Source organism: Cyprinus carpio, chromosome A18, assembly GCF_018340385.1.
Source record: "Cyprinus carpio isolate SPL01 chromosome A18, ASM1834038v1, whole genome shotgun sequence".
In the NCBI taxonomy this organism is placed as follows: Eukaryota; Metazoa; Chordata; class Actinopteri; order Cypriniformes; family Cyprinidae; genus Cyprinus; species Cyprinus carpio.
In genome coordinates this window covers 23298976-23323501 of record NC_056589.1, presented here as the reverse complement: position 1 = coordinate 23323501, position 24526 = coordinate 23298976, and the positions used below count along the sequence as shown (strand labels likewise).

Here is a 24526-nt window from a genome sequence, read left to right as displayed (position 1 = left end):
TGCAGGAGTTTGGAGAGTCTAATGAAACGAACAATAGTTAGGTTATTTGTTCCGGTTCATTTTGAATAAGCGTCCAGTAGGCTATAATATTTCAGTTGCATCATAGCATACAATCATGCCTTGCATCAATAAGTTGAATATGTTTTTGTGCTTCTGTCTCATATAGATCCTTTTGACTGGGTTGGAGTCCACGAATGGTAAATTTCTCCATTCTAAATGAAGAATTGGCATTTCTGCATCAAATGTAAAAGCCGGAGTCATCTGAGACATCTGAGCACAAGAAGCTGACAGAGGTACATATAGGCTGACTTCTGCTCTCTTCCAGGGTGTAGGTATCTTCATGAGAATGTACATTGTTTAGCAGGTGGCCCAAGCCCGACCATCTGCCAAAGAGATGCCTGGGTCGAGCCTTCATTAATCTGTTCAAAGCTATAAAACAAAAACTGACAAATACTGTAGATTTGCCAAATGGAGAACGGATTTGCCTGCTATTTCCTAAACATTAATCAAGCAAAATTAATCAAATATGCAGTAGATGGTGACATTTATTTATAAAAAGTTGAGATGACGGGTTACACACACACATATATATATATATATTATGCATTATAATGCATTATTTTTATAATAGTTCAACGGCCCGTCGTCAATTATTCCTTAAATATTACAACTAAAGTAAACATTTAATTTAAAACATAAAAGATGTGTAGAAAATGCAATATATTGTTTATCAGCTACATATAATCTATTCCATTTAAAATTATAAGCATAAAAAAGAAACAAGACATTATGAATAAATGTTTGCAGTTGCTTTCTATTGAGGCACTTCCCATCCTTATTTGAAATCACCCCTAGAGCACCATTAAGAAAAAAAATAAATCATTCACGTTAACATTATGTTTACAGATAATTCAAAGAGTTTAAAAAAGAGAGAGAGATATTTGCACAGTATAGCTTCAGATTAAAAGTTCCATTATGTGCATGGGGGTAGCTGCCTTCTCAGTTCAGTCCATACCTCTAGATGTGACTTAATTGTTACTTATTTAAGATGGAAGTCCTCATCACAGGCTATAGTGCCACCCCCGCTATGATGTGTGTATCACCTTTGTTAGACTCTGTTTTGGTGTCCAAAGAATCCAAACTGCACGGTGTGTCATTCTGTCTGCTGACTTTGGGCGTAGGGCAGAAGGGCACATATTTGGTCCATGTGAAGGAGGAGAGGCAGCTGTTAATTCCAAAGGGCAGTCCGTACACGTCATCACTTTCTAAAGTGTTGTCTGACTCATTTTGGTGGGCCTTTTTCCATGCAATAATGCCTCGTTCACGTTTTGTTCCTGCAGGTATAATAAACAGATATTGTACAGTCTCAAAAGTTGCTTGATTAGTCAGATTTATTAATTTACATTGTTTTATTTGTTACATTTGCATATATAAAGTAAAGGGGAGAAGTATGGAGTACATTGAACCCATATTAAAATGATGCTTTTGGGTAAAAGGAATAATACTCTAAATTGAACTTTTTTGCTTGAATATCAATAAGTGTCTTTATCAGTGTGCATTAGAAATAGGCACAGTTATTGAAGCAGATTATTAGCAGTACTCACCAGGTATTGTATTATCAAGGAGAAATCCAAAGAATCCTCCAACAAACATACTTGTTGTCAGAAGCACTTGAATTACATGGTCCAGTTCAACAACTCCTAATACAGAAAGTAAGAACGCACAAAAAAAAAAAAAAATCATACTTGGAATGCAAACAGTGTTTTGACAGCAGATGTGTCTGTACAAGAGTCTGTAACATGTGTTTTTCCGATACTGATCATAGTATAAATACCTGTTGCAATGGATGTGGGGTTTTTCGTTATCCAGTTGGGAATAGCAAGCCCAGTGAACATAGAGAATCCAAAAATGAAGATGTTGCGAGAAGAGTTCATGTCTGTATACTATTAAAAATGGAAATCAGTCATGATAATAATATATCATATGATGTGTACTGTCATAAGCATATTAATATTGAAAGAATATTAATATAATGTAAGAATGTAATAATGTTACAAAAGATTTCAAATAAATGCTGCTCTTTTGAGCTTTGTATTCATTAAAGAATCCTGAAAAAAAATGGTTTCCACTAAAATATTAAGCAGCATCTGTTCTCAATGTTTATCATAATAAGAAATGTTTCTTGAGCAGCAAATCAAACTAAAAACTAGAGTAATGACTGCTGAAAATTCAGCTTTATCATCATAGGAATAAATTACGTTTTTAAATATATTATGGAAAACGGTTATTTTAAATGAATAATATAACACAATATTGCTGTTTTTGCAATTGTTTTAAATTAAAAACTCGTCCTTAGTGAGCTTAAGCGATTTCTATCAAGTACAGTATGTTAAAAATTTGCACTGACCCTAAACTTTAGAATGGTCATGTTGGTACTTTATTTGAACACATAATTTTCCCTCATGTATTCCTTTTTGCATTAACAGTACTGTTTTTACCTGTAGACTTGAAACACCAGCAGCCATAATGACCCCGAACATGACCAGAAACATTCCTCCAATAACAGGTGTTGGTATTGTAGTAAATATGGCTCCGATTTTCCCAAACATTCCCATTATAATCATTACAAAGCCAGTGCACACAATCACCATGCGACTACCAACCTGCAAAAGATGAAAGGTGTCTCTCGATTCATAATTCACAGAAAACATGCCAAGCAATCTCTCTCTCAAAAAAAAATTAAAATTAGAAAAATAAATAAATAAAATTAGATGGTAGTGTTGTGAGCCTTTGCAATAATTGTGAAGTAAAGTCAAATTACATTTTGGCCAGTAAAACATATTGTGAAACTTTGTACCTTAGTGATACCCAAGGCTCCTATGTTCTCACTGTAGGAGGTGGTTCCGTTGCCTGTTCCCCAGGCACCTGCCAGCAGACACCCGATACCTTCAATGCCAATGCCCCTGTTGATGGCATGTTTGGGAGGTGGTGGGGCACCAGATAACCTGGCACATGCATGATAATCACCCACTGACTCAATCATGGAGGATATGACCCCTGCCAGGATTCCTAAAACTCCTGCCAGACTAACAGTTGGCACTCCCCATTGACCTGGGAATACAATTACATAGCCATAAAAAAACTTAATATATAAAAGATTTCAAAAGCTTATCCGATTATACATCAGCAATAATAAACTACGATTCCTGTAAATATATGGGCATATAAAATACTTTATTGCTCTTAATTGTGCTGGTTGAAATACCTGGATAAGGAAATCTGAACCAAGGCGCCCTGCCCATAACATCTCCTTTAATGTCAGTCCGAGCTAGATAGCCATATTTATCAGGATCTGAGGGCAGGACATTGTAGATCGTCAGCAGGTAGCAAATCAACCATGACAGAGTGATTCCTAGCAGGACCTGAGAAAGCACACCTTGCTTATAAATGTATTTTTATGGAGCATTAATATTTAGAAAACAGATATAAGACTTACAGGCAAAAACTGAAATATGTAAATCCTGGTGGTGTGAAACTTCTTTGCTTTGCTGTATTTGGGGAAGGGGATGGCAATATGACGGAGGTACTGCGAGAATATCACAATCAAACACGTCGTCCTGTGGAGGACAATGGGACTGTGTTACAGCTCTGTGACAGCTCAAGTTTTAAAAAGCATTACATGTCCAGATACTATATCAAGCAGTATACCAGAAATGAATACTGAACATGACAGTTGGACTTAAACTAAAATATTGTCTATCTACTGTTGTGGGAACAGTATTGGGGAGTGACTAACTAAAAGTCAAAAGGCTACAAAATTTTTAAACAGCTGTTTCTACGTGTATTTAGCTTTGATTAGAAAGAAAACAGCGCATCCGTGTGGCGCGGATGATACAGAAGAGCATACGCAGCATACGGTGATATTGAGAGACACAGAGAAGACTGTTGACAAAGGAATTGTAGAATAAAGTCGTTATTTATGTTCTCGTCGCTTCATAACGTTACAGTTGAATCACTGATGGCACTGATGACTATTCTGACGATGTCTTTCATACTTTTCTGGACCTTGACAGTGTAACTTACTTGGCAGTCTATGGGACAGTAACAGGCCTCCCGGTTTTCATCCAAAATATCTTTAATTACTTTTACGGGTTTGGAACGACATCGGGGTAAGTGATTAATGACAACATTTTCATTTTAGGGTGGAGTATCCCTTTAACTACAATATTCAGTTGGTGAGTGGAAAATCAGGGCTAAAATTGTGTAGTGCCTGGGTGGTATAAATAGTCCTCGTTGGACAGTCTGAATCCTTCTAGTGAATTGGTTCTCTTGGACAATTCATAAACATAAACCAATTCACAAAAATGATTCACAGGTTTGAATCAGTTTATATGCTACTGTGTTTTTGACTCAGTTACATCACTTTGGGGTGTTTTTTCTTTACTGTAGCCTTAAATGTGATTGCTTGTTTGTTCAAAATCAGCAAAATATGTGCTGTGTAGTATATATTTTTATATATTAATGATGATTCATTTTGAGAAGAACACACGTGGCAGAGATGCCCCAGTGGTGTCCTGCATTCATTCCAGCGGAGTCAAACAGTGATAGGCCGATTAGGGAAATAGTTGGTGCGATGGTCAAAGGGCCAATGAAACGCATGAAGAGGCCAATTAGACCAGAGAATCCCACCAGCACTTGGAATAGGGAGCCCACCATGATCGAGCCTTGGAGCTGTGCAGAGATGACAACAGAAACTGAATTTTAGCAATAAAAGATATATTTAAAGATATAATTTTTAAGATAAAATTTAACAAAACATTATCAACACTATATCTAAATTATATTCAAATTTCAAACTTTTTCCAAATTTTTTTTTTATTTTTGTTTGTTTTTTTGAGTGAGATTTAAGTGTCAAACTATTTGGAACTACTCATGATTCTCATATATTCATATGAGTCCTTTCATAGAGAGTCTATCAGTTATTGAGATACTCACCACTTGCATTCGACTTTGCCAAACATGAATGAACTCAGGGGAGGAGGTGTTGACTAGGCTTGCGTTCTGTGTCCAAGCTGGACAGGTCCATTCAGGCATTGATAGCAAAGCCATGGTGGGCGACAGGAGTGCAAAAGTTCCACCCTGGAGAATGGGTAACTGCATTAGGAAAAAGAAGAGCTTTGTCACCAAAAATCTAGCTCTTGTTGTTTTTGTTATTTCTGTTCAGGAAGTACATAGGTTGTTCTGACTTTTAATGTTGAGATGTGTCTTTCCACCCTTTGCTTTTCAATTCATTAATTGAATTTCACATTTGGTCAACTTGTCAATTTTAGTATGTCATTCTCAACCCTCCCTGATTCCTCACTAAAAGGCAAGTCTTTAATCCATCTCAGAAGGTTAAAAACAAGGTAAAGCTGTTGTGTTGTTAATAGATTTATGGTACTTTTATGGTACTGTATATAAGGAATATATTGTACAAGTTAACATATAGAGTCATTTATGTGTTTACACTGCAATCTTGTACCAAATCAATTACACCTACAAAAGGTAATTTGCATGGTTTTAGGGGTGTTAAGACATTTTTCTTGAAATAATTATACTACAATTCTATTGCTTTACACAAAAGGGCTCCACAGCTGAGAGGACTGAGGAATGTGGATTTAAAATGTTCTGAACTTCATGTTAATAAAATGAAAAATTCCCAATCCCAATCCTTACGGTTTTTAGCTTCTGCAGGAATTACTCTGACCAAAGCCTTACATATTTCTGCTGTACATCAGTAACAGACTGATTTGGATCCATCATGTTTGATAGTATGCTCCTGAAGAACTGTAGAGTTAACATAGCAGGATTTCTGTGGCCTTTTATTTGGGTCAAGTAGCCCCAATAAAAGAACACAATAGAACTTCAGCCTAAAGCAGAGGCTTATCAGATGGTGAAAATATTGCTAAGACTACATTATTCACACTTTCCAAAGTCAATTAACCCTTGGATTGAATGTTTGGATTGTTGTCCTGGGAGATGGTTTATCTGGAACATAAATAACTCTTTATATAACTTTTTATTATTATTGTTATTGAGAGAAAAACAGTGATATAAATAAAATAAATATTTTTTTATATATTTTAGATATATAAAAATAAAAAAATTGTATATACTCATGAATGACCAATTTTAATCATATAAAATTGATCTTATGACAAGAAGTTGGATAAATTAATTCAAAGCAAACTGCATCATTAATTTTAGAATTAAACACCCATGGTTAAATAATTGACAAGGACAGTCCCATGTGTCTCAGTAACCACAACACAACCCTGCATGATTCAAGAAAATGAACACAACCGAAACACAAACAGTGTTTCATTGTTTAACTACACCTCATCCTTAAAATACTTTGACCTTGGCCTTGGTTCTGGCACTGTTTCTGAATTCTGTTATTTGCTTTTGAAATATATGACTTTGCCAAGAGAGATAAAAGTAACCTTACCTCACTCCAAATGTGACCTGGAGTAAGGTGCACACCCCCGACACGAAGAAGATAGTGCTGATTAGGTGACTTTGCGTGAGCCCGTCATGCTGTAGACAAAGGCCCTGAGACAGTATCAGAGGAATGGCTATGGTGCCACCAAAAGCTGTAAGATAGTGCTGTCAGAGAAATGGAGAGAAATTGTTTATGTACTTTCTTTCTATGTACAGTGAAGACTAAAAGTCTAGCACCAATAGTGAAAATGCTTTTGTTTTGCATAATTTTTAGAAATCAGTACAAGTTCAATTGTAAAAAAAAAAAAAAAAAAAAAACATCAGAATGGATTGTATGTTTTCCCCTTTTGCTTTAATGTCAGTATAGCTCTCAGGTCCATGACCTCTACAAGTATCAGAAATAACATCTGACCAACTGTACACATGATCAGTTTTACAAATTTGCTGATTTAATTAAAAATAATGGAGAATCTTAAACCTACAGCCTTTATATTTGATACAATAATTTTCCAAGGCCTTTAAATGATCAACATGATCAAAATGTTGCTGAAAAGTTCAATATTTAAATATCATCTTACAAACTCATATTATTGGGAGATATAGAGTGACAATTGCTATGTATATGCATTTTATTTAAGTATTGTTATAAAGATCTCTTTGATTTACATTACAAGCTATCATGATTTCACCTTACTTTTTAGCGATAGATAACAACAACTGCACCAAATTGCATGTATCTGCTCAGTTTTGGCTTCTGAATAAAACTGAGGTGTTTTTCCTTGAACGTGAGCTTCATGTTCTCACTATTTCATAGTATATGGGCCATAAAAGCCAGAAAAAAACAAAAACATAAAACACATAAACAAACTTTTTTGTAGATTTTCTTTTCATTTTCATTTTGTCTAAGGTTCAACAAACTGTTCCTTTTCCAAAAAAAAAAAAATTCTGACTGTTATGTAATATGTCAGGCTGTACAGGGTTAAATATGACTTATTAATTTTGTGTTCTTTTTGGGTTTCAAAATCGCGAATCTTTCTTTTTATATCCAGGCATTAAAATTTTCAGTGTAGTTTTAGATTTTTTGGAAACTGAATATTGGAAACTGCTTTTTAATGGTACTGATAAATACAGTGCTGTTCATAGTGCACAATCTAATCAAGACTGGTAGATTTGAATTGATTTAAATGACTGATAATATAAGATAAATTCTATCATAAAAATCCACAGGTAGATGTGTGCGTGCACTTACCTGAATCCCCAAAATGATGCAAAGGTACCATGGTGGAATATCAGTGACACAATATGCTAGCTTGTTACTGTCTCCGTCCTCAGAAAAATGATCACTTCCATTTTTATTCTCTGGTAACTCACAGAAACGGTCTATACCATCAACCTAAAGTCAAAATACACTCAAATTCAGTTTTCTGGCTTAGCAGTTTTCAATTAACAACCTTTCCTAATTCCATGAATTTCTCTTTGCACATGTGAATATTATTTGTTTGAAAAACCTTTTAACCCCCTTCCACAAATCTATTTATTGATTTATTTTTGATTGATCAATATTCAAAATAATTTATTTAATAAATATAGCATTTCAAATGAAAAATTAAATAAGTGTCATGATTTGTGAGTAATAAACACACATACACACACACACACACACTACTCCAGTTCCACATTCCAGTCAATAAAACATTGAGCATGACCACAATAAAAAAAAACACATGAGTAACACATGCATTATCAAGAGTGATAAGAATCTTTGGTTACAACATCGATCATAAAAATAAATGATCACATGCCATAGATTTTTATAACTGTGTGATTTCAAGGATCTCATATCCTGGCAAAAGTCTGCCTTAACTTAGATTTACGCAATTAAAGCAAGACCCATTACACACTCATGACCACAGTCCATTTAAATGTAATGTTCATATATTCAATCTGTCCACTTCCAGAAGCTCTAAGACTAATTTAAGAAAGAAATTAGTAATTCTACCTAAAATGTATGTCTGTTAATGGAGGTTACTCACAGCAAACGCATAGTTGTCCAACCCGTCACTGGTTTTCTCTAGAGCCATGAGTGTGGAGGCAGGAGACAGTGTAATAAGAGAGATATTGCACTTTCTAATAAGAAAGAGGGCAAGAGCTAAGGACAGCATAAAAAAGAAGAGAGAAGAAAAAGGAGGGGGAAAAACAGAGACATGGGATTGGGTTTGGGGATGCTGCCGCTGATTGTAAATGCTATGGGACCTATCAGCTGCTCATGTGAACTCAAACTAGCAGGCAGCTGTCCAGAGCCACGTGCTGCTCTGGCTTCTGACTTACACTCTAACACACACTAATGTGTACATGTGCACCAATATAAATCAACAAATAATAAACACCAAAAAACTCACCATCAAACACTTCCTATCTTTCTTTTTCTTTCTTTCTTTCTTTCTTTCTTTCTTTCAAAAGTGAATAATTTATTACTTATCTCAGGGCAAGGATGCTTTAAAGTTGTTGAATGATTGCTGGGTTTAAATAGTAACTTGATTGCAGGTTTAATATAGTTAACTAAAACTAATAAAGGTTAGTTACTTTAAATAAACATAAACTGGAATACAATAAACAACATTCAACTAGTTGCCAAAACACCATTTCTCATTTTCCTTTAGTTTAACTTGATGTACTAAAATGACTCAAACTATTTGAACAAACTAAAACTAAAAAAAATAGGAAAACACATAGACATATTTAAAAAACAATAATTCATAAAAAATGGCAAAAACAAAACGTTATAATATTATATATATTATATATATATTAGGGGTGCACGATAAATATCAGCCGATAATTAATGTGCATCTCATCAGTAAAGCCGGTTCTCTAATCAGCGGTAAATTCCATCAGGTGCATGATTTCACATTGAGCAGCTGTTACTACACAGAGCTGTTGTTAACTGAAAAGCTGTGCAAATCCACGTTCATTATCAGCTGGACATATGGACTGATTTGAGCCACTCTCACACACATCCCAATCATTAAGTTATGTGCCTATAAAAACTCGCTTTCAAAAATAAACCTAGTATGAGAAACATTTACTAGAGGTAAATGTGCGACAAACAGCCAATTTCTTTCTAGTATGAATTATTTAGTATATGCCAAATGTATACTGCAGGGATTAATGAACGTGGGCATTGTTTTAAATTTCAGTGAGGCTCTCTAAACCAGGCTAGTGCAAGACTTCCCAAATACTATGTATCACATGCCTCTCATTTTGGATATTATTTGAGATAGTGACAGGACAAACGTAATCATCCAATCATTTTTTCATCAGATCAACCCGATGTATGACCAGGGGGCTGCTGCTTTTAGAAATCCAATCATTCTGGTGAACATAAGTACATATCTTTCATTAGTACTTACCTTAACGGACATTCCTCAGATGAAATGAATCTCACTGTTTTGAAAGTGCCATCCGTTAATGATTGTGAAAGGAAGTTTTCCAGATAATGCACATGTGATCTTTCACCTCTGCACACACATAATGATGTGTTTGATTTCATGGCTAATCAAATTATTATGTTTGTTGAGTCCGGTAGATGTGCCAACGAAATCACACGCAGGCTGGTGAAAAACTGACATTCAGAAGTACAGTGAGGTCTTTTTATAGCCTGTTCATGTCTATATGCTTATAATGTACTTAGACATGCTTTATTCAAGTGCTTTTTGGATCAGGAATGTGTCACGTTCAGTGTTACATTCAGTTTAAGTAAGGTAGAGACTAACGGAATTATGTAGCAATTATTGTCAAATATCTTCATTTCATTGATCAGTGATTGTTTCTGTGGCAGCAGAAACACAGTGAATTACAGTTTTATAGTTTATAGTCCTTTAAGAACTGGGACCTTAAAGTTGTTGGGTTACTTTATAACTTTCAGAATCTTCATGATTATAGCTCAGATTTTAATGGTTAAAACAACCTTCACACACCATTAAACAATGAATTTACATGACTGTTCATGCTAAGTCTTTCTTGATTACTGTATTTTTAAATATCATTTATAAAGATTGGACTTTCAAGACCATCTTGCCAACCACATATTTAAATAATGAATAATTAAACACTGAAAAAGCCTCTTCAAAAAAGAAAACAAAAAATTCATGCCTGCAAATCACATTTTTTGCTCATAATTTCTGTTTAAGAATGTTATTTATTTATTTATTTGTCCAGCAGGTGGCGCAATATATATATATATATATATATATATATATATATATATATATATATATATATATATATATATATATATATATATATATATATATATATTTTTCCATAATCCATATATATATATATATACAGGTCCTTCTCAAAAAATTAGCATATTGTGAAAAAGTTCATTATTTTCCATAATGCAATGATAAAAATTAAACTTTCATATATTTTTTAGATTCATTGCACACCAACTGAAATATTTCACTTAAAACATTTAATAAATACCAATCAAAAAAACACACATATCATGAAAACCCAAAATTCCTATCTCAAAAAATTAGCATATTTCATCCGACCAATAAAAGAAAAGTGTTGTAGGCCCAGGATGCTTCGATAGCGGCCTTAAGCTCATCCAGAGTGTTGGGTCTTGCGTCTCTCAACTTTCTCTTCACAGTATCCCACAGATTCTCTATGGGGTTCAGGTCAGGAGAGTTGGCAGGCCAATTGAGCACAGTAATACCATGGTCAGTAAACCATTTATCAGTGGTTTTGGCACTGTGAGCAGGAGCCAGGTCGTGCTGAAAAACGAAATCTTCATCTCCATAAAGCTTTTCAGCAGATGGAAGCATGAAGTGCTCCAAAATCTCCTGATAGCTAGCTGCATTGACCCTGCCCTTGATAAAACACAGTGGACCAACACCAGCAGCTGACATGGCACCCCAGACCATCACTGACTGTGGGTACTTGACACTGGACTTCAGGAATTTTGGCATTTCCTTCTCCCCAGTCTTCCTCCAGACTCTGGCACCTTGATTTCCGAATGACATGCAAAATTTGCTTTCATCCGAAAAAAGTACTTTGGACCACTGAGCAACAGTCCAGTGCTGCTTCTCTGTAGCCCAGGTCAGGCGCTTCTGCCGCTGTTTCTGGTTCAAAAGCACACGCCTGTGCACGGTGGCTCTGGATGTTTCTACTCCAGACTCAGTCCACTGCTTCCGCAGGTCCCCCAAGGTCTGGAATCGGTCCTTCTCCACAAATTTCCTCAGGGTCCGGTCACCTCTTCTCGTTGTGCAGCGTTTTTTGCCACACTTTTTCCTTCCCACAGACTTCCCACTGAGGTGCCTTGATACAGCACTCTGTGAACAGCCTATTCGTTCAGAAATTTCTTTCTGTGTCTTACCCTCTCGCTTGAGGGTGTCAATGATGGCCTTCTGGACAGCAGTCAGGTCGGCAGTCTTACCCATGATTGCGGTTTTGAGTAATGAACCAGGCTGGGAGTTTTTAAAAGCCTCAGGAATCTTTTGCAGGTGTTTAGAGTTAATTAGTTGATTCAGATGATTAGGTTAATAGCTCGTTTAGAGAACCTTTTCATGATATGCAAATTTTTTGAGATAGGAATTTTGGGTTTTCATGAGCTGTATGCCAAAATCATCAGTATTAAACAAAAAAAAGACCTGAAATATTTTCAGTTGGTGTGCAATGAATCTAAAATATATGAAAGTTTAATTTTTATCATTACATTATGGAAAATAATGAACTTTTTCACAATATGCTAATTTTTTTAAAACTACCACTAAAAATATAAAAATAATAATAATAATAATAATAATAATAATAATAATAATCTAACATAATAATAATAATAATAATAATAATAATAATAATAATAATAATAATAATAATAATAATAATAATAATAATGTGTCGCAAAATTAGGCTATGTAGCTGAGAATTTCTGAAATGTTCACATGTAATGTTTTTTGTGTGTGTGTGTGTGTGTGTGTGTGTGTGTGTGTGTGTGTGTAGGCTACATACACGAAACATAATAATAATAATAATAAATAATAATTAGTATAATAACTAACACATACGACCAAACCTAGAATGCATTACCAAAAATAACAAACACTACTTAACCAATTATAGTTAGCATTACTATTTTCTATTGAACTTTACATAAATTTACATACTTTACATATATACTGTATATTACATATATAATATATAGTATAATTTTTATTTTATTTTTTATTTTTTTACCAAGACGGTGTATTTGATGAGGGGCGGGGGTATGGAGTGACGTCACATATTGAGAGACAGAATCAACTTCTGCCCACTTTGCATTCCGGGTAGATGGCGCCGCTTTTCCTTAAAACATTTTAAGTTGGAAACGAAAAAAAAAATGTCTTTGATGGATGGAACATTAGTGCAGTTTATCACGGCACTATTTACAATGAAGAAGTCGAGTCTAGTTCATATGCCACTCGTGTAAACATCATTTAAGCCTCAGCAAACAGGAGGCGCATCGGCTGGACGGTCGGACTGCAGCATCCACCTGAATCTCCTCATCAACCTCCGCCTCTCTGAGAGCGCGAGAGAGACGGGAACGGAGGACGCAGAGATTCCACCCGACCGGAGACCGGAGGCTATGGCAGCCGGTGGAGGATGCGGGGAATCGGTGGATCATTACCGGGCCGAGGTGGAGAGGCTGACACGAGAGCTCACAGAAGCGAACCGGGAGAAGATCCGGGCTGCGGAATGCGGTCTGGTGGTGCTGGAGGAGAACCAGACGCTCAAGCAGCAGTACGCGGAGCTGGAGACCGAGCAGGAGGCTCTCAAACAGGAGTTAGAGCAACTGCAGGAGGTAAACACAGCTCGGATGGTCTGCTATACAGTGTATGTGTTTATTCATGTGTGTGTCATCTTTATTTATTTGGAAATAATAAATATTAAACTAACTCTCACACTCTCTCTCTCTCTCTCCCCCCCCCCTCTCTCTTAATATATGTATATATACACGCATACACAAATAATATTTGATATGTATTTTAAGCCGTCTTTCACTAACAGTACCATGGTATTTTCATGTTACGGTTTTGTAAGTATATTTTAAAAAATTGTTAAATTAAATTGAGTTTTCATTCTCAAGTGTGGATTGATTTTGGTGTCACATCTCACAGGTTTATGAAGGATTTTTAGTGTGTCAGCAAGTTTTTTCATAATGTCCATCCCTGCTGGGGAATTTTGTCTTCTCTCTCTGTATCTGTGTCTAATGTCAATAAGATGTTTACTCAATATGGCATATATATATTAAGCTAAATTTTATTGTCTGTTTATTGGTTTGTATAAAACTTGTTAGTATTGTTATAATACACTTTTAAAAGCTTTTTTTAAACATAATATTCACCTTCAGCCGTCAGCCCATGTTTTTTTCCTTATAACCTCAATTATAAGTACAGTGAGGCAAATGGAGTACAGTAGCCATCCAAAGTGGACACCTTTTGCTATTTTGTTAGTGTATTAGATCCACCACAGTGTAACATATCTGGGACAAAAGAGAGGTGAAATGATGAAGAGATAAGGATGAAAGGAGAGAGACAGGAAAATTGAGACCAAAAGAGATGGAACAGGATACTTTCTGACTGCTGCAGTGATCCAGGAGCTGTGGTTGCATTTATTTATCCATTAATGTTTATTGTCAGTGTTAATGAAGACATAGAGGGGTAGGGTAGAATGTTAAATTGTTAAATCTGAATTTCCTCATATGTCATAATTGATGGGTGTTTTGTTGTATTTATCTATACTACATTGCGGAAGTTTGAGGTCTGGAAGTTAAAAAAAAAAAAGATTTTTACTCTCACCAAGGTGCCATTTATATGATTTTAAAAGATAGTATAAACAGTAATATTTTGAAACATTATTACAATTTAAAACACTTTAAAATAATTTTCTATTTGAATTATATTTGAAAATGTAATTTATTTCTTTGATGGCAAAGCTGAATTTTCATCATTACTCCAGTCTTCAGTGTCACATGATCCTTCAGAAATCATTCGGATATGCTGACTTGATCCTCTAGAAACATTATTATTATCAGTGTTGAAAGCAGTTGTGATGCTTAATTTTTTGTAGACACTGGGATACATTTGTTAAGTATTCTTTGATGAATTGAAAGCTCAGAAAAAGGACTTTACTGATACTTTTTATAAATTTAATGCATCCTTTCTGGAAAAAAAAAACGAAACGTTTCAAATAATTCTTTTAAATGGTGATGTGTGTTGCTTATATATGAACTTGTATGACAATAATGACACATTGAAGCAGAGTAGATGACCTTTTGACCTTTGTTTTGGTGCTTTTAGTGTTAATAAAAATCAAAGTCTAGCTCAAATTCATCTTCAGAAAATGACACATACAAATATCAATTGTTATTTGGAGCAGTTTTTCAAAGTCTTATTTTAAAGAATGTGTATTAACTATTTTATGAGTGTCCTTGTGTTGCTCTAATGACCCCTAAATTCTCCTGAAATAAAGCACACTGGAAGGCCAACAACTATGACTAATGGGTCTTTGTTTAGACAATATGTTTGAATGCTTATCTCAGACATTTATATTTATTCACTGACAGCAGTGAGTCATTTGCAGTGAATAACTGTCATGAAACTGTGTCAGTAATTGCATTTTTTCATGGTAGCTCCCCCTAGATCAGACTAGTCTGCCCTGTGGGCTTGTCTTCAATTAACTCTATCATGCAAATCATGATATAGCATGTCATTCAAAACCAGCCTGAAAATTGGAGTCAATTTGACATAATTTGCCTTCATTGTATCAGTTAGTTTGGAATTGCATAGACCTGTGCAGCATCTGTTAGTTATTTGAAATGCAGTATTCTATTTGATCTATTCAGATTTAATTTCAGAAAATTTGTAAATGCATGTTTATTTAGAAAAACTTTGAGTACAGACAGTGCAGACTTTTTAAATGTTGATTTACAGTATCTTCTAAGATTCATAGTACAATCAATAATGCACTTCTGTTTTGCTTCTTGCCTTTTGGATAGTATCTGTATCTCTGTTTATGTTCAAAGCATCTGTGCTGTTTGAAATGGAGTCTGTCTGCAGCTGATAGTCTCATGAAGGGCACGAGTAGGTGATATTTCCTCTCGAGGATTAACCTTCTGTATTTGGTCTCTTTTCTCCTTATGTGTCCACACTTCTCCTTTAGTTTGATGAATATTAAACAGAAAAGACCACACTGCACTATTTGCCTTTGAGCTCCCGGCTCAATTCCTTTGAGAGTTTTGCCAGAATTTACTTGCAAATCAGATTTTCTGAATGTGCAAGAGGAAGGAATTGCCATATGAAATCTTTTTAAGATATGCCTTCACTGTATACACACCTTTTTGTTTTTGTTTATAAGTTGTATTGTTTCCATTTTTCTTAGTATAGTGTAGTGTGTTAAACATAACTGTGGGCATGTTTGTTTTCTATGGTGAAGTATATTTTTGTGTACATATTTTAGTCTATTGATGTTTTGATCTATTGATAATCTTGTTAAATGGAACATAATTATTAGAATTTGGCCAATGGAAAACAGGTCAATGCCATTAGATTATTAAATGTTGCCAAAAAGGAAATGCTACAACAGTATTAACCCCAAAACCCAGCTTAAAGGGATAGTTCACTTAAAATTGGAAATCTTACCTTCAGGTCATTCCAAACCTGTCTGACTTTGTTTTTCTGCACAACACAGAAGATATTTTGAATGTTTGAACTGTTTTGTCCATATAATGAAAGAAAAATCACAGAGAAAAACACACACATATATATATATATATATATATATATATATATACATATATATATATATATAGAAGAGTCTTTTTAACAGAATGTGGATGAGTAAACTATGACAGAATTTGTTGTTTTTATTTACTTGTTGCATATAAATAAAACATCTTCAGTTATGCAGATCCAAGAAGTAAAATGATTCACTGTTATGCAATTGTTGTTTAATCTATTTGTGGTAAAACAACAAATAGAGCTCAAAATGTTTTTCAGTCCCTCAGGAAACTGAGGAAATAGACTGTTGAGTGTTTTATGGTTACAAATGGAGGGTGTGTGTGTGTGTACTTGAACAGTAGTGCCCTACAGATCTGTTTCCACTGAAATGCTCTTGATGTGACTTGATCTACAGTGATAAGACAGGAAAATTTTAGATTTGTGGAAGATGCTGCACACATCTCATATCTGAGCTGTTACAGTTGTATGGACTTCACAGTCAGTGCAAATGGGTCAAAGTGTTTCATTCTAAGCTTTACATTTGCATTCATACTTTTATTAAAGCATTCAAGTTAAACATGTAATTATGCATTCCCTGGGAGTCAAACCCATGACCTTGGTGTTGCTAGCACCATGCTTTACTGTTTGAGCTACAGTACATGAATGCAAGTACTTTAACCTTGAGCATGAAGCCGCTCAAAGTCATAGATCTGTACCTCTTTATTAAAGTTATAAAGCAGTTAAGATGGCAGTAAATAAAGTAAGAATGTAAGTGGTACTGAAAGGTAGGGTGGAAATATTGTAACTCTGATAAACTCTTTCTTAGTCCTGTCCTTAGTAACTGTCGAGCCTCTTTTAAATACTCACAAAAGGGCATAGAGCATTTCTAGGTCATCCATATGGAGTCTAAAATCTGCCTGTCCTAGACCGAGAAAGGAAAGGAAAAGTGATGCAGTAAGAGACAGACAGAAGGACGCAGTATAAAGGAAGCCTCATAGGACTCGTGGCTGCCTCCCCCTCAAAACATCAGCAGGAGCTGATCAATAAAGCTGATCAATAAAGACTGGTCATACAGGCCCTAGTTTTTCTACCCAGCCCCCATAGCCTAACCTCTTGGTACAAAGGACCTCTTCTTTCAAGATTCCCCAGGGGTGAGAGATATTGATTCGAGTCTCTGATGCTCTGATGCAAATGATTTTTGAAGCACCACACTCCAAATTAATACCAATAAACAGCATTTTCACTGCCACCACAGAGAAAAGACCTAATTAATTTTATACTTATAAGGGAGCATCACTATTTCATTGCTCATTCTTAGAAGTAAGGATTTAGATAAAAAGCATCAGTCAAATGCATAAATTTAGGCCCCTTATCTGTTTTATTTCTTCCCAAATTCTTTTTTTGTTTTTTTGAAATTTTCTGGATAAATAAACAGAAAAATATACAATTTAAGAACAATTGATTGATTTTTTTTTTTTCCCCAAATTCTGTGTTTTCTGTTTAATTTTTTCTGGATTTTGTTTAATGATTTAAGAAAAATTTTATAATTAAAAAAGCATGTCTAATTTATTTTATTCACAAAACTATCAATTTAATTCATTAAAGTTTATTTTTTATAATAATAGGGCTCTATTACTTTTTCTGAAATTCTGTGTTGTCTGTCCAATTTTTCTGCATTTGTGATTTAATACAAATTAATTATCAAAAGAGGTAATCAAAGGAACACATAAAACTTTTAATCAAGTTTAATTAATCTTTTTAAAACATAATCAAACGACTTTTTACTTTTGGCAAACAAAGTGCTGCATAACAGAGGTTTACTGTTAAAATTAAAACATGCAAGAAATTATTAAAGAAATTATTATTATTACTACTACTACAAAACATACATTCTATATTGATATATTTCTGTCATAGTTTCTCCAAGTTAAACCAAAGTTTTTATTTTGACAGTTGTTGCGAAGACCTTTGAGGTTCTGTATGTATGACAGGATTCCATCATTCCATCCGTGTTTCCTGCCTTGCAGAAATCATAGGACCCTATTAATGTAAACTTTGGTGGCGCAATGTGATACCTCAGATCATGCATCTGGTTGAGCTTGTTAATGGTTTTCACATGATGAAGGATGAAATATGGATTGGGTCAGTAAGAATGTCACCTAACAACCACCAAGCAACAATGCCCTAAGTCCCTGCTGGAATTGAGACTAATTGAAGTTAATTGGTGTACTATTATGAACTAATCAAAGAATTTGCAGCCTGCCAACAAAAATAACAGAAAATGAAGGCGCAACAACAATAGACATTCAAGGAACTGTCATTTGAAAGAGTTTAAAGGAAAAACACAGTGCTGTCCTCTGCAGGTCAGGTAAAAATGATTTGATCTTACAAATCAATCAATAATGGAGTATACTTTGAAAGCTTGACTGTGTGAGATGTAAGTTAATTTTGCTGCTGTGCTGTCTCCAGTGATTTTCAGAGTTCTGGGTGGATCTGAAAATATCAAACAGTAGTGGCTCTACAGAACTGGTGTGGTTTCAGGCCTGTACCTTTTACATCTCTCAGTGCAGAAACTGCCTAGAACCCTGCAGTTTATTTCTGCTGCAATGAGACTTTGGGAAAGAGCTGGTCTGCTTTACCCATGGGTGTATGTATTGATTGTTGCTTTTCCTCAACTTTCTAGACTGCAACTTCACTGGCTGCTGTACAGGAAACTGTGGCCCCTGACAATGAAATTAATAAAGTCTGTACTCTGCTCTTACAAGGCAGTTATGACTGTTTCAGCCAGTCGTAGACTATAGACTCTATATCTCTTTATTTGTTCTCCCTCTAAGTGTGACAAATCCGTTTGCTTCCTTATAGAGTGTATCACTGTCATCAGCACATTTTCTGTACTTCTCTCTCTTTGTAGAGTTTTCTGCAAGTATCTCTACTTAATATTTCTACAAGGATTTCTACTCATAAAAATTAGTATTAAATAAAAATACAATGATTTTATAGTACACTTAAAAAATACAATGCTAATAATTACATTTTCATTTTTTTTTATATGCATTTTCAATATTTTCAAACCTAAAATCAGCAAGTTTTTATTTTGGCGGAAGTTTCCTGTCCTTCAGTGTTTGTGTGTTCAGGTGGTAGTGGCCCATGCATGGCTCCTGACCTGTGTGCTAATTAAATGGGACCCTGCCCTGTCTCAGTTCCCTTCCCAGCATGTATGTAGGATGCTCGCTCTCTAAGGATGGCTACTAAGTGACATTGTTATAAGATGCTTGAGGCAGAGGACTGGAATACAACCTCTCTATACGGGGCAATTTACTGCCCTGAAATACTCCAGAACTGGCCTAGTCTGTGCCTATGACTGATGGCACTCTAAAAAAGAGAAAAAAAGAGGGACAGTAAGAGCCATATCATATAAAACCTAATCATACCATTTTAACTGTGATGGATGGACTCATAAAAATTACCTCTTAATTAGCATAAAAATTAATGCATTATCAATATAATTAAACATCCATTCAACATTCAAATAATCCTCACATTAAACTTGCAAATAACATTCACAGTGTGCAGTGCTGATGTGCATTAATGCTTACCCAGAATAAGAGATTTAAGTGGCTCTGTTCTACTAAAGATGAGGCAGTTTTCATCTGCTGTTTATGCCTGCTGTGAATTTCAATTTCAAACAGAATCAAATCTCTTACAACAAGGTACAATGAAGAAGAAAAGCCTCTTTTCTTGCTCTGGGCTCCTAATTCCCAAGCATCTTCTGCCTCAAAGGGTGATTTGGAGCAATACAGTCTTCTATTATTCTCGCCCTGCATTCGGCTGTCAGCTGAACATGTGTTGCAGTGAATAAGAAGTGCTGCATTGCTGCAGATGTGTGTGGCTGAAGAACTGTTTAGTTTGTATATCCTCCTCCCTTTGTCTTTATAAACACACATACCAGGAAGTTGTAGTTTAGTGTGTCTGAATAATGTGCTTTACAAATATGTAATATCTAATTTTCCACAAAATAATTATGTGAGCAATGAGCATGTAATGTTCTTGCTAAAGAGACCAATGTTTTAGATACTCCATTAGGAGTGTGCAGAAATTTGTTACATGCATTAAAATATTGGCGAGCTGTATCAAAGAATTTTTAGTTTTTGATATGATATAATAAAAACATACTTTATTTTTACATATATAACATAACTTTTTGTATCTTAATTTTTAAGCAATATTGTTTAACAGTTCGGGGGCAGTACTTTTTTTGTTGTTGTTGTTGTTGTTGTTGTTGTTGTTGTTAAAGGGGTAATATGATGCTTTTTTAAAGTTCATTATTTTGTGTATTTGGTGTAACAGAATATGTTGACATGCTTTAATTTTCAAAAAACACATTATTTTTCAAATACTGTACATTATTGTAAGTCCTCTATGCCCCGCCTCTCTCAAATGAGTAATTTTCTACAAAGTCCCTCCTTCCGACAAGCGCAGTCTGCTCTGATTGGCCAACTGACCCAGTGCATTGTGATTGGCCGAACACCGCAAGCACTCGTCAGAAATGTAATGCCCCTTTCCCTAATCGCGAGCTTCATCTTCCAAAATAAATGTAAAGACAGTTAATAATGTCCTTCGTTTTACCATCAGTTCAAGCCCAAAAGGGGAACAGAGTCGCGTGACAGACACAGTGATGAAGCTCATAAGTGTCTGCAGTATACAAGCCACGGACGGTTAAGACAGCTGACTCCACTGTGTGACCCCGTCTCTCTCTCTTTCTCTCTCTCTCCCTCTCTCTCATAAACACACACACGCACGCACGCGTGCACACACACATACAACGCGCAAAACTCAAATACTAGCAAATACTTAAACTAATAACAAAACATACTTACAGTAGCTGATTCAGAAGCGCCAGATTGTCGTAGCAAAGACAGAATTACCTCCTCTCCGCGTTGCTGTTCTGTTGTAAGTAATCTTAAAGATTCCTAAATGCATCTACTTTCGGAAGGCCAAATGAAGTGTTTTTGCTTTCGCCTAGAAACACAGCATATCCCTGACATGGCTGCTTCAACACTAACTGCAGTTACTGAAACCACGCCTTCTTTCTTTGCTTGAACATTTGGGCGGCATTACGCAAATATTTCCACATTGTGATGTAGAGATGTGGGGGCGTGTCTGAATGAGCCATTTTAGGGGGGCGTGGCAGAGTCTTAACTTTTATAAAGAATATCTCTTTGGATTTGAGACTTTAGTCTTTGAACCAAATAAGCAGCATATTGTAATGATTTCTGAAGGATCATGTGACACTGAAGACTGGAGAAATGGCTGCTAAAAATTCAGCTTTGACATCATAGAAATAATTGACATTTAACTTATAATAAAATACAAACAGTTATTTTATATTGTAATAATATTTCACAATATTACTGATTTTACTGTATTTTTTTTATTAAATATATTCAACCTTGGTAAGCATAAGAGACAAAATCATTAAAAAGTCCCCACAACCCCAAACTTTTGAAAAGTAGCAAATTTTTATGTTGCATCTGAGCATCTTTTATTCATAACTATTCAAGCTAACTCACTGGAAATACCAAAAATATGTTGTATTTTGGATGCTGGTCTCCATCATAAGCTGCTTGTGTGTTGGTATTCCCATTAGACGTGTTAATTAGCTTAACCAGCAAGCTTACCTTGTCACCCAGTTTAACTAGAGGGTTCAAACTAATCAAGCAGCTTCAGTATTGTTGTTGGCTATGCTGAACCAGCACCAAATCAGCACTAAACAGTATGGACATTTATGCAGGTCTAACACATTGTTGAAACCTGAAAAAGGACCCTGGTGGTACCTGATAAAAAATACAACAACAGGAAATTACATTGCGTAAGGCCTGGTGGTACCTGATAAAAAATACAACAACAGGAAATTACATTGCGTATGGGATGGAAACCCCACCAAAACCCAACAAACTCCAGGTGTAGCATCAACTGTATCTACTGTTTGTGCTTATCAATCATAATGTTGGCCAGTACTGGAGCCTATTAAAATAAATTATTTGTTCTTTTGTCATTGTAATGTTGAATTTCTCAAGCATTGCATTTCATTGTAATTGGAATGGTGATTATTTTGGGTTACAGTTTATTTTAAGGTGTCCTTGTTACAGTGTAATTATACATTTAAGTACTGAGTAATATTAATTAACAACATGTTCCTAATGTATGACAGTGACAGTGACGTAACATACAGCCAAGTATGGTGACCCATATTCAGAATTTGTGCTCTGCATTTAACCCATCCAAAGTGCACACACATTACACACACAGCAGTGAACACACACACACACACCGTGAACACACACCCGGAGCAGTGGGCAGCCATTTATGCTGCGGCGCCCGGAGAGCAGTTGGGGGTTCGGTGCCTTGCTCAAAGGCACATCAGTTGTGGTATTGCCGGCCCGAGACTCGAACCCAAAACCTTAGGGTTAGGAGTCAATCTCTTTAACCATTAGGCCCCTGGTTGGGGGTTAGGGTTAGGATTAGGGTTTGGCGTAGGGTTACGTGCATGTAATTATGCATAATTCATTGTTATTATAATAGTAAGTACATGTAACGTGTAACAAGGACACCTTAAAATAAAGTGTTACCTTGTTTGATGAGGCTTTACTGCAAAGCTTTTACTATTTAAGCTTCCTGTTTTCTATGTGACTCCATTGCAGATATACTGTGCTGTGAGACTCCAAAATGCTGGCTTTCTTATGTGTCTGATTCAGTCTATATTTCTTCACACTGACAGGAAACCTGTGAAACTCTCACATGCTCTCTGTCTGAGTCATGATGATGAATGTGTGAACTGGAAGCATCACCACAAGTCCTCTTGTGTCTTTCCCTCTAAGGACTTTGCCTTGAGGTTATTCAGACAAATATGTTAGTTTTAAAGGATACAGATTGGGGTTAGACTATTGCTATAGTAGAGCAATTGTTTTCTCAATACCTCTGGCTCTAACATACATTTCCTTGTTTAGGTTATGAAAAATTAATCATCTGTCAGAAAATGTAAAGTTTTATTAGTTCCACATGATTAAAAATGTATTTAATTGTAATGGTATTTTATATAATGTATATTATTTGTATATATGATGTAGTCCACCTTTATTTCAGCCACAGTCTGTATTGGTGTATCTATTGAATGTGTTTCATCAATGGTCAAGAAGTTCGTTCTTAATTTAATTCAGTACATGCTCAGTACATGCTCTAAAATAATGTGATTTTGGATTCAACTACTGAATCATTAGCAGTGTTGGGGTAACTCATTACAAGTAACGCAAGTTATGTAATTAGTTGACTTTTTTTTCAAGTAACTAGAAAAACTAATGCAATACTTTTTACTTTACAAGAAATATTTGAGTTACTTTTTCAAAAAAGTAATGCAAGTTACTTTGTTTTCCCATTTATTGACTGACAGCTGAGAGAAAAAGTGCAGAAGCGTTGTGTGCGCAGTGTAAACATGATGGGTACTATATGTGATCATGCATTTTCTCAACTCACTTGCACAAAAGCAGACTCAGTTTTCCTCAAAAAGAAAACAAAACAAAACTGTGAAGCACAAACTCAGAATATGATGCAAACCTGCAATAATAAAATGTGTTAAATAACACAAATATTCTTTATGTAATTAATCACATTTTATTGACCAATGTCTGTGCTGTTGACCTTTGATGATCCAATTCAGCCACACTTGTAAGCAAAATGACTTTAGATAAACATAGCATTTGTGTTTTTGTTTTGTTTTTTATTGCTGAAGAGTGTTGAACTTTCTTCTCCTGCATCCTGTTCTTCATGCAGCCCAAAATGGCGTTGTTTGAGCTGTGCCTCTTCTGTACAGACGTGAATTTACATTTCCTTAAGCCTGAGGCTTATTCGTTTAACTTTTGGTGTAAAAGGACTTTTTCATTTGCCAAAAATATAACTTTTTTTCATTAAAAACAAACAAGCAACCCAGTAACTAAGTAACGTGATTAGTTACTTTAACGCAATATTGTAATGCAGTACTTTTAAAAATGATTTTCCAGCTTTCCAACACTGCTTATCATACTAGCAATATGCCAACTTCTGAGCCATCTAGTGTTAGTTAAGATTAACGTTGTTAGTGTTAGGTTGCTGATGTTCTGCTTTTCCATTCTGGTTAAAATGCAGTTTATTTTGCCAGTGTACTACAGTGACAGCTCACAAGGTTTTGGACCCCTCATCTCATTAGTGGCTGTTCTAGACAGATTTTTAGGGATTTGGTGTAGGATTGT

At 35.3% G+C, this 24526-nt stretch overlaps 2 protein-coding genes across 2 annotated transcripts in view; one reads left to right on the top strand and one right to left on the bottom strand.

Moving 5' to 3' along the window:
- Positions 1–669: 669 nt before the first annotated feature.
- Positions 670–9999, bottom strand: LOC109109651 (solute carrier family 23 member 1-like). Its single transcript, XM_042775518.1, has 13 exons — positions 9891–9999; positions 8514–8629; positions 7730–7873; positions 6488–6645; positions 4996–5155; positions 4550–4731; positions 3497–3617; positions 3266–3422; positions 2858–3111; positions 2499–2663; positions 1835–1943; positions 1605–1700; positions 670–1334 (listed from the first exon to the last, which is right to left on the bottom strand). The coding sequence occupies exons 2-13, from the start codon at positions 8559–8561 to the stop codon at positions 1069–1071; spliced, it is 1860 nt and encodes a 619-aa protein (XP_042631452.1). The 5' UTR covers positions 8562–8629; positions 9891–9999; the 3' UTR covers positions 670–1068.
- Positions 10000–12769: 2770 nt separating this feature from the next.
- LOC109058603 (protein bicaudal D homolog 1-like) overlaps positions 12770–24526 on the top strand; it is a 35804-nt gene continuing 24047 nt past the window's right edge. The window contains 1 exon segment of the mRNA XM_042775517.1: positions 12770–13327. Within this exon segment, the coding sequence (XP_042631451.1) occupies positions 13112–13327 (216 nt within the window). The 5' untranslated portion in view covers positions 12770–13111.